The sequence below is a fragment of the Suillus discolor genome, assembly GCF_016758755.1.
Source record: "Suillus discolor strain FC423 chromosome Unknown F5147scaffold_90, whole genome shotgun sequence".
Lineage (NCBI taxonomy): Eukaryota > Fungi > Basidiomycota > Agaricomycetes > Boletales > Suillaceae > Suillus > Suillus discolor.
The window spans coordinates 87,676-98,314 of record NW_024541337.1 but is presented as its reverse complement, the minus strand read 5'-3'; the positions used below and the strand labels follow the sequence as shown (position 1 = coordinate 98,314).

The window sequence follows — 10,639 nt, the reverse complement described above, 5'->3', positions numbered from 1 at the left end:
TTGATCTCATTGCTCCTGTGATGCTCAGTGTCGCGATATGTTGTACCTTAGCTAGTTTTCGGGCCACTCCCATAGATCCTTTCCGAGGCGAGCCTGTATACGAGTTGAAGGTTGGATGGAACCATATATCCGCTCCGTAGGTGTACTTGGGGATGGCTACCGTAATGTATAACTTACGCATGAGATTGGCTGATACTCCGTTGGTGGGCTTGGCAAGACGGCGAAGTTGGAGGACATATTCGACTCCCTTAGCGATTGCGTGACCTGTGTGATATTTCCACGTTAGTTCCTGATCAACGAGCAGGCCGAGGAAGCGGTGATGCTCAGTGGGGTTGATTGTGGTGTTTTGTATAACTAGTGGAGGGCGGTGATGGGTTTTGCTGCGGGTGAAATCTATTAGGGCGAATTTGTTAACTTCAAATTTTGAGTTGTGATCTTGAGACCATTGGAGTGCTCCGTCGCGTCGTTCCATCATATCTTTCAGGGTGCAGTGGGTGGCTTCGAACGTTGGGCCTATGGCGATGAAGGCCGTGTCGTCGACGAAGGCTAGGGCTGTTTCCTGTTTGCGGGGGTTAGCTATGTCTACAAGGTCAGCATTATATATCAAGTAGGCTATCATAGATAAGGGGTCTCCTTGACCGATTCTGTTCCGAACGTCTATCCATTTTGAAGTTGAGTCGTTGAAGCGTAGTTGCGTGCGTCGTCCTGTAAGCATTCTGACTGTGAAATCGACTATTTCCGGGGGGAGTCGTCTTTTCTTCATGTTGTGAGCGAGCCGGTCAGTTACTGCATTGGGGAAGGCGCCTTCGATGTCCAGGAAGAGTATTGAGGCAACTTTGTTGTTACACCATGCGTTCTTGACAGTAGCTTCTAGGAGGTGTAGGGAATCTGTTGTGGTGCGGCCTGGGCGTCCACCGAAGTGTGTATTTGGGAGGAGGTTGTGTTGCTCTAGGATACGTGTGACTTGTTCTGCTATTAGGGCGGTAAGTAGCTTGCAAGTGTTACGCTGACCGTCGGTCGGCGTGTGCGAACTAGGATAGGTCTTCTCAGCGACGACTCGAGTGAGTCTACTGAAGCTGAGCGTGGTCTAGCCTTGACGGAACGTCAAGGATTCCTCCGGCGATCTCGGTAAGACGGCGCTCGTCGAGATGCAGGGCTAGCGGATACGTGCTAAGTCGTATGGGGGCGACTTAGAAGTGCGGTCTCACACAAGGAAGCTGGTAAGCTTAGATGAGCAAGTTCTGGGGATGAACCTAGTAGATTAAAGTAAAGTCTAAGTACGATAATCCTGTCTACTTATAGGGAAGTACTACAAGTATTCTAGCTCAGTCTGTAATCAATAGTATATCTATGATCTGTGATAACAAGACATGAGGTTCAGATAAGTACATGAGGCTTAACCTCTGATCAAGCATGTTGCGCCAAGGGCAGCTGCGCATAGGTACAGGAAGCGCCAGGCGCGCTCCGGATCTTCATGAAGCGACATGTGGCATACATGCGCTGATCTAGGGTGTCCATGAGGCGTACAGCCTTCATGGATCAGGTACAAGGCCATCTAGGCCAGGGGCGGGGTCATAGCGCCAGGGGCGGAGTCATAGCGGTCCAGACCGCTGTCTTTCTAGGTGTAGGCGGCGCACCGCCGCGCGGGGAGTCTAGCAGAGCGGGGGCAGGCGTAGGCAGAGCTGGGGCTCCTGTAGGTGTTACAGATGCCTGTAACAGCAAGTGGTATTAATTAGGGCAATGGGACAATACGCTTTCGGGATGGTGTAGTCAGTCTTTCCTGGTTTGCGTAGGACTACGGTCGTGAACTCTCGCCATGGGTCGTAGTATGTTTGGAGGGTGAAGACTGCGTTGAATAGGCGTAGGAGGTAGGGGACGAGGAGGTGTTGCGCGCGTTTAAATACTATGTTACATATGCCGTCGGGTCCGGGAGCTTTATACGAGCTGGTGTTGTTGATGGTGCGAATGAGCTGTGCTGCCAGGATGGGAGCGAAGGGGGTGACGGGTTCTGGATAGCTGAAGTTAGTAGGGACTGAACTGGTGAGAGGAGGAGGCGGAAAGAATGCTTCAGCTAGGGCTATACTCTTATCTTCATTCGTGATAGCTTCTACTTGGTTGCCGTTGGCATCTTTGGTCTTTAGGGCAGGGATACTTGTTCTTCCTCCGTCGCCGTAGGGCTTCATCATGATTTTGTTGGCCGTGTAGATACTTTCTTGATTGAGTTCTTCGAGGAAGCTGATCCAGTGCTCTTGCGGATGGCTTCGGTAGTTAGGTTGCGGAATTTACGATGTTCTTCGTGTATAGGGTGGTCAGGTAGGCCTCTCATCTTATACGATTCTGCACTTAGCTGGTCTTTCTGTTTTAACATCTTTGTGAGCTCCTTCGTCCACCATCGTTTGGCGTGAGGGGATGGCTTCGTTTTGGGGACTTTGTCGGCTATGGTACATTTAAGGGCTTCACTAAGATTGGCGGCGGCCATTTGAAACTGTTCTTCTGAGGTGATGAGTGCTGGGGGAGGGTATGCGCTGAGGTGACGGGCGAGGGAGCTATTGAATTCTTCCCAGTCAACTTCGCAGTAGTTGACTGTTGTGGCTGTTGAGGCACGTGGGACTTCTAAATCTAGGGAGCTAATGATGGGAACATGGTCAGTACACGGCGGTCGGCGTCTAGGAGTAGTATTGCAGATAGTGAACGAATCTAGCGTATGGGACGTGCAAAATATATTGTCTGGTCTTGTCCAGTTGCCGCTGCTTGAGGATTGGAGCGTCGGGGTGTTCTTTGGAAGAGCCATCTGTAGATCGTAGTCAGCCATCAGGTTAATAATGTTTTGTGCGTTTTCCTGAGCATCTGGAGGTGTGCAAAGGTGTACGTTGCGGTCTTCCTCCCAGAGTGGGTGATGTGCATTGAAGTCGCCCATTAAAATTATGTGGTCTCCGGCGGTAGGGCGGATAGTGCGTATCTCCCTTTCTAGATATTCCAAGATGGCTGGAATGACTTCTCGTGTCTTGCAGTCATCGTAAATGTTGATGATGGTGAGTTTGCCGAAGGGTCCGCTGAGCTGAATTATCACTATGTCTGATGATGGGAATGGGAGTTGTCGCCAGTTGTTGGAGTTGAGTCGTTTGTTGATGAGGGTGATTGCGCGTGGTCTGTTGGGATTAGTATATCTGTTCGAGGGGTATATAACGTTCCAGTCCGGAGTTGCCTTAGTGTTACCTAGAAAGTCTATACAGGGTTCCTGGATTACAACGATATCTTGTTCTTTTGCCGTGAAAGGGCCGCTAAGGATGCAGTGTTGGGCAGTGTCCGATTTGTTTAAGTTTTCTTGCCAGATTCGTAGTCTTACTGTTTGTTCGTTGGGTGTCCTAGACATAGAGGGAGTTAGTGGAGCGTGCTGGTGTTACTGAACGTTGTCGTTGGGAGTTGTGTTGATGAGATGAGAATCCTAGGGGCGGGTTTAAGTATGAGCCTCTGGTGTTACGGCTTCCTCTGGGGGGAAAGTGTCTCTTGAGCGTGTCTTGCGTGTGTTGAGGGGGTTCCGAATATTCCGGCGTGGGTTCCTTCCTGATGAACGGTTTGGCTTTGGAGGGTGCTTGAACTTGAGTCCATGTGTTGTCGGTAGGGAAGTAGGGCATTGTGTTTTCGGATTGTCTGGCATCGAGGTCTGCACATTTGCGGATGAATGTTGGGCAGGATCGGTCCCAGCTTGTGTGGTCTTCAGATTGACAGGAAGTGCATACCGTGCTTGATTTGTCCATGCATTCGCTAGTTCTGTGTGGTCCCGAGCAGTTAGCGCAGACATCACTGTGAGAGATACATTCCTTTGCAATATGACCATAGTGTTGGCATTTCGCGCATCGTATGGGTTCACGTTTGTTCTTCTTGACTTGGAGGCGGTATTTGTTGAGAGTAATGCCGTCTCGGATGCTAGTGTTAGCTACGTTCGGGTCGTTGAATGATGCCATGATGTGAGCGACCCTTTGGGTGTTGTTGCGTTTTTCCGGGGGCTTGACCCAGCGTGCAGATGTTAGAACACCTTGGCTCCAGTTGTTCTCTTGTTCAAGGTTGTCGATGTGTTCTGGGTTTCCTGGATTGAAGGTTAGTGGGACGAATTGGATTATTACCTGGTATGCGCGATCTTTGATGGTAGCTGTTGGGTCTAGTGCTTCGAGGAACTTTTTCTTGATTTCCGGTTTCTTGAGGTGTTGCGCTCCGTCTGCTGTCAACATTTCAATAACTGTACCTCCGTTCCTGAACTGGTTGATTGCGCGTATTTCTAATGATGGGGAGTCCTGGGTGGATATGGTCTTTATTGCTTTGTTGATGAGGTCGACTAATTGCGCGTGTGATACTTTGCCTGGGGCAAGTTGACTGTCCTTGCTGATATCGATTAAGATTTGGCAGGCTTTGATGGCATCTCTGGCTGCTCTTTGGGTCATTAGAGGGTCGGTGTTGGTGTCAAGTCCCATGAGTAGTGCCTTCTTGTAGTTACCTTGATTGTTTGCTTCTTTGACTTGCGTGGTTAGTGTAGTGACAGCTTCTTGCATCTTTTCAAGACATGAATCTATTGTTGCTGAATCTATGATTCTGTCAGCAGTGTTCCCAGAGAGGTTCGATGAGACGTCAGTGATCTTAGCCTGTGTCGTTTCGAGCTTTGATGCGGATGATGTGATGTTCTCTGAGGTGCATCAGGGAAAACCTCCCGCGGGAATTTTGCAAATGCGACAAAAATTTCTCGAAATTCGCATAATATTTTCAAAAGTTGTCAACAAAGCTAGTAAATAGTTGCGTATCCGTGACGATCAGTGAATGGGCTAACAAAAAAGTCTCTACACAGTTCCAAAACGTTGCTGCTAGTCCAATCCCGAGGCGCAGAGCGGCCAAATTTCGGTATAAGATGTACACTGCGTCGAATATCTTTCACAGATATTATACTAACTAGCTGTTCCCCATTTTCGTATGATCGCGAGACCTTGTGCATACCATGATTTCTCTCGCTTGTCCCGGTGAATGGCGAAAACCACTCGACGTAGGCCAAATGTTTAGGGATCAAGATATGGGAGGGAAAAAGGCTAGCGTGATGTTTCTCGGGTATCGAAAATATAACCCGCACTTGGGCTACACGGTAACCTTGTATGATTCATCAGTGACTTGAAACGGTCAACCAAATGATATACAGACCTTCCACACTCTTCTCTCCCCCATTGCCACAGTTGACAAGAACTGTATCGAAACGTCCTGGCACGGTATTCCCTCGCTTATCTCTTCGTGCAGGCTGACAGTGAACTGAATCAATGGTAACACTTTCATCTTTATGGCCAGCGGAGTCGACCGCATTGTACCTGACCTTATGGAAAATAGGAAGCGAGGCGAAGGGGATATATACATGTCCAGCGGCATGTTCCACCTGAGCTCGAGTTGTTGCGTCTGGGCGAGTGTGAAGCACAATATAACGAGCAAGGGCAGCTCGAAAAAAAGAGGCACCATAGTCGTCTCTAAGGGAGTCGATGGTAGCGGCCTTGACAGATGGATGTTTCGTCATCTTGTATTCCCTGGCATACTGCATATCTGGCGGTAGACGCGATTGCGGCAATGGATCACCAGCGAGGCGCCAATGAACATAACTGGCGTGCCGTAGAATCTTCTCCTGCCGTTCAAGCCACAGAGTCATTTGACTGTACTCGTCCTTGTGGTTTGTTGCACGATATGCATCCTTGGCGAGGTCGATATGAAGTCGTTCGGTATATTCTGTATTATAGTTGTCAGTCGTGCCATACTCTTGAATCATATGGAGGTAGTGCCGGTAGGAGTGAAGCTTTGGAAGATTAAACTGCGTTTGGATGCCAAGTGTGACAAATATGTCTTTGTTGTCATGAAAACGGGTCAAAGCTTCATCGAGGAGTTGCAGTGTCTCCGCTGAGTGACATGGATACTGTGCTAAGTACAGGAAGTCGAGGAGTCCGCGAAGAGTTCGAACAAGCTTAGCGCTTGAAATGTTGTTGGGAAGGGGAATGTCGATAATAACACCCAGAAGAAAGCGGCAAATCTGATTGTGCTCAGCACCACTGACTCTTGCGAGACTAGAGATGCCCTTGTTGAAGATGCGAATATTATGGTTTGGAGGGAGTCGACGGCAACGGGCATCAATCTCTGCTTCTCCAAAAGCCGATTTGATCCAAGCAATCATGTGTTTCATGAGTCCTTGATATAGCTGGTGCAATACGTCGGGGGTAATCGCATGGAAGATATTCGACTTCGGAAGTCCTTGCCAGAAAGGGTGTTGAATAGGCTTGATCCTAAGCTCGGCACAATGTTCTGCAAAGCCAATCGGATCTTCATCTGCAATATTGAGAGCAGCGAGAATACTCTCAAGATCCCGTGGCTTGAATAGGGCATCTTTACTTCCAAGCTCACCGTTCGGGACATTGCATTTCGGACATTCACCTGTCATCGCGCCAGAAACAAGAATTTGCTCGGGATAATCGCCAACATAGCAAGCAAGAAGGGGATGACCACGACGGGTGATGCCATCACCACTATGCATATGTAGCCCATCTTCTCCGGCACTTTTGAGTGGTTCGAGGATGTGCCCCATACATGCGTGGAAGAGATTTGTGATAGTGCGGCGCCGAGAGGCCCGATTCTTGATGTGCTCAAGACGAGTAGTTGGAAGGTAAGCCAAAAGGATGTGGGCATGTCGTGAAGGTTTCCGTCGAATGTCTTTTGGTATGTTGCCGATCGTCATATATACTGGGTATGCTGTCTTATTCCCGAAGACAGTGACCTGAGTCTTGTCAGAAGAGAGAATAATCGGGATAATTGTCGCTCCAGGTTTTTCTTTCTCGATTTCCTTCTGTGACGTGTCAGTGATTCAAATCAGTTTGAATTTAGAGCTGAATGAGAGCTGTTGACAAACCTGTGTGCGCCACCACCATTTCCCTGTATGCATATCATGATATAACCGCATTGTCTTGTCTTTGTCTGCATAATGCCTTTCAGGTACGAAGACAAGGTATGGTGCAAATTCTGGATCTTCGTAGAGAGCCTTGACACATTCCAGAACATCTCGGAAGTACACGTCAAAAGCTTCTCCGGCAACCACAACCTCCTGGCGGCGAAATTGTGGGCGACCGGTGGGAAGCTTCTTATCAATGATGTTGTTAAGTTCACGAGAACTTTTATAAGAGAGCCCGAGACGGTCATGTACCTGGCAGATCAGAACATGGTGAGTTTGTATTTGTCATTTCACTTAAAACTTAATGACCCACATCGTCGATAGCAAGAAGATCAGTAAATGCTGTAGAGCCTGTGCCACGCATTTTGGCCCATAAGGCTATGTCGAAGTCGAGTTTACTCTCAAATGGTGCGTAAATGTTTTCTGACCCTGCAATTTTCTGACTGTAACCCTCGTAGATATGCTCACGTGGCATTTCCGATGGTCCAGAGACTGGAGCACCTGCAGTTGGAAGGGGAAAGTGTGTGATATATGGACTGGCATGACCTAATCGAGCTTCTGCGGCATCACGGGGATTTTGATGGTGAGCTCGAGTTTCTTGATGATATTGATCTGCCAGTGACTCTTGCTCCGAATCTTGCTCACCAACATCAGGTGCATTAAGAACTGCTGGCTCCCACCCTATTTCGCCATCAAATACCACCTCCTCATCCGATGACTCATCTGCATCCTTGTCTCCTTCTACTACTCCATGGTCGTCTGGCCATTCAAAGTCTTCTTCGGTATAGTGACCAAAAAAGTCGCCTTCGAAATGTAGAACCTGACCACCCTCATCTATCTCATCAGCACCGTCCATATTTTCATCGATGCTGTTGGCATAACCAGTGGATGGGTGATATTCTGGTGCCATTTCAGTTGGTATGTGGCCCGCTAGTTGTGCATTGCTTACTTGCTCATAATGAGCAAGACACTGCAGATTTCGAGACTGTGTGGCATGGCGGTGATATCCAGCCACAGTCAGGCCTTCTTTTCCACATGGACGACATTTTATGTTGCCTCTGATACTGTGCATTGTCGAGGATGCGATGGAAATGTTGGCTTTGGTGCTTAAGTGGTGAGTGGTGACGAAATGAGGTAGCCGAGGTAGATTTAGTGTTTAGCTTGCGGGCGGAACATGAACCTTCTTCAATTCGAACCACTTGTTACAGGTTGTCTTCCCCCATCAAAATTTCCCTCTTTTAATTCGCTTCTTGCTTCACACTCATTTCGTCAGTCTTTTTCTTACAACTATATTTTACTTACCATGCCTCCAAAGGCTCCTGTGACACCCAGAGAAAAAGCTGCAGCAAAACGGCTGCAGAAGAAGGTTGAAATGGCATCCGCACACTCTGCTCAAGCAGCCACCCCTTCCGAAATTGAAACCTCAGAGAGCGTTGGTAGTAGGTTTTTTTTTAATGGATGAAGTGAATCTTTATGTCTCCTAACACCGCAGGGCCAATACGTCAAGCAAAAGAAGTAGCAATGAAAAATCAAGGTTTGTGTTGCCGACGCAGTGTCTATATTTGAACTCATCTGTTTGAAAAGTTTGGGCTGCAGACAAACCAGCAACCCGAAAACGTGCTGCATCATCTATCGCTGACTCAGGCAAAGGCAAACAAAAAAAGCTCACAGGTCAGTCGAAGCCTCATATTGTTAATATGTTCTCCTTACACTTCGTCCAGTAGGCACCAGCATAAAGAAACAGATTGTGCCACCAGAAGAATCCAACCATGGTACAGCCAGGCCACCTCGTCTACGCAGTAAGTGTTATTTTTATTATTATTAATACTTCCATATTTGTTTCTAACTTGCTGAACTCGAGAAACTCGAGAGCAGGACATTGATTTGCCCTCATTGGACCAGCAGCCTGTTGATGGTCACGGTAACACGGCTTCTGAGTCTGATCATTCTGAGAATGATGACTCGGAATTTTTATCGAGTCATGATGATGAGCTGCAAAGCAAAAAGCCAAAGCAGCTCAAGGATTTATTTTATGACAAGGTATTTCCTACAGATTAATACTGGTTGAGTTACTCACATTGATGGTGGTTCAAAGACTCCTCATTTCATCACAAATACTGTTAAGGCAGCCTTGAAACCTACAACCCGTGAGTTTTTTGTGGTGTTCTTGGGCATTATAGTGACTATCTGCCTAGATTCTTCCAAGCCAAGTGGCTCGTACACCACCTCCATGATTCCAACTTCAGACTCGGATGACGATCAAGCCACAAGTACTAGTCAAACCACGAAGGCTGTTACAAGTAAGACCAAGTTCAATGTATGTGATTCATGTTTTCTACGCTACGTGTTGTTGATGACTTATTTAACAAAGGATGTCCCTATTACCAAGAAAAGGGCCAAGAAAACTGTGCACAAGGCTGCGGAGGTATGTTTTGCATTCGAGTTGCATTCTGAATCTAGATTGGCTGAATTTACAGACTCCGCACTTCACTGCGGCACTATCAACCTCGAGCATTCCGGATTCGCTAACTCGTAATAGTACCCGCTTGGAAGACACTTGGTCTTTGTTAACACATCTTGTGTGGAACGGCAACAACACAATCAATCTCCTCAGTCAACAACCTCATATCCAAGTAATTCTTCATGCTGCCATTCAGCTTGTCGAACGAGAGCTGGTATTTGAGTGCTACTTTCCACGACCGAAACATCGCCACACCATGATGGTCAACTTAGTACTTGAAGCCGCATCATCAGCAGAGCATAAAGAAGTCTTACAGCGCTTGGAACAAGACCAAGCTTACATGAAAGCTTTCACCAGAGTGGTGAGTTTCTTGTCAATACTTTTGCAACCCACAATTCTCATGCAAGTGGTGCTACTGATTAGCCAGATGGGCGTATTGGGTTGATTCGCAAGAAACTCAAGGAGATTTCGGATCGCGTCGTTCCTGGTGCATATGGGGTCAAGACGGGTGATGACGAGAAGATCAACCGCCTGCTCAATCTCCTGACTTTCATTTACAAGTTTGACACCAAGGTTTGGTTTAGCTCATCGCAAATGTTGATCCTCTTTGACTTTTAGGACATGACAGGGCAATCCCATCTTGAGTCAGCCATTTGACCATCCCGCTATCAACACTGTATGCCAGTTAGCCTTTTTTACGAGTCAGGACCAGGTTGGGAAGAAGTATAAGGATCGGTTTGTCTCTGTGCTTGATGACAACGATGAACCCGAGATCCCGAGTGCCATGGTCTCAGCTGTGGTTACTGCGGTGCGTCGTATTCTAACTATTCAAGCGCTATCTCACTGTGTTCTACCAGATTTTTTCTTCCCTACTTGATCTGAAGTCCGTTGTTGATGTAGGTCGCGAGCGTGGTGATTTCGGGCAAAGTCTCATCGGCATGTTTGACAACAATATGGAAATGCTCAACGGAATCTACACCAAGGGCCCGCATGTTTACCATTCTCTCATGGCTCGAAAATACAAGGCTGTTAGGTATGTGCTAGTCTCGCATCTTTGTTGCATGCTGCTCATAACTTTCTGCAGCAATGTGGTTGACTTTGCATCCGCCGAGTTGAAAGCAGCATTTGCGCGAATCGATTTCGATGGGATGAGTATCGACTAGGGCATTCCTGATAGCACAAGGACTTTGCGTTACAACTTTTGTCTCATTTCCTCGTTTTCA

At 47.5% G+C, this 10,639-nt stretch overlaps 2 protein-coding genes across 2 annotated transcripts; one reads left to right on the top strand and one right to left on the bottom strand.

Moving 5' to 3' along the window:
* Positions 1 to 4,774: 4,774 nt before the first annotated feature.
* F5147DRAFT_642869 (uncharacterized protein) lies at positions 4,775 to 7,430 on the bottom strand (the record flags this gene model as incomplete). Its single annotated transcript, XM_041433107.1, has 4 exons — positions 4,775 to 5,130; positions 5,182 to 6,853; positions 6,917 to 7,207; positions 7,269 to 7,430. The coding sequence occupies 4 exons, from the start codon at positions 7,428 to 7,430 to the stop codon at positions 4,775 to 4,777; spliced, it is 2,481 nt and encodes an 826-aa protein (XP_041286888.1).
* Positions 7,431 to 8,258: 828 nt separating this feature from the next.
* Positions 8,259 to 10,579, top strand: F5147DRAFT_822452 (uncharacterized protein; the record flags this gene model as incomplete). The annotated part of the gene is made up of 13 exons (XM_041443734.1): positions 8,259 to 8,394; positions 8,448 to 8,489; positions 8,552 to 8,626; positions 8,680 to 8,754; positions 8,817 to 8,995; positions 9,051 to 9,102; positions 9,151 to 9,272; positions 9,327 to 9,380; positions 9,433 to 9,777; positions 9,840 to 9,989; positions 10,045 to 10,224; positions 10,274 to 10,449; positions 10,501 to 10,579. The coding sequence occupies 13 exons, from the start codon at positions 8,259 to 8,261 to the stop codon at positions 10,577 to 10,579; spliced, it is 1,665 nt and encodes a 554-aa protein (XP_041286887.1).
* Between the last annotated feature and the right edge of the window lie 60 nt (positions 10,580 to 10,639).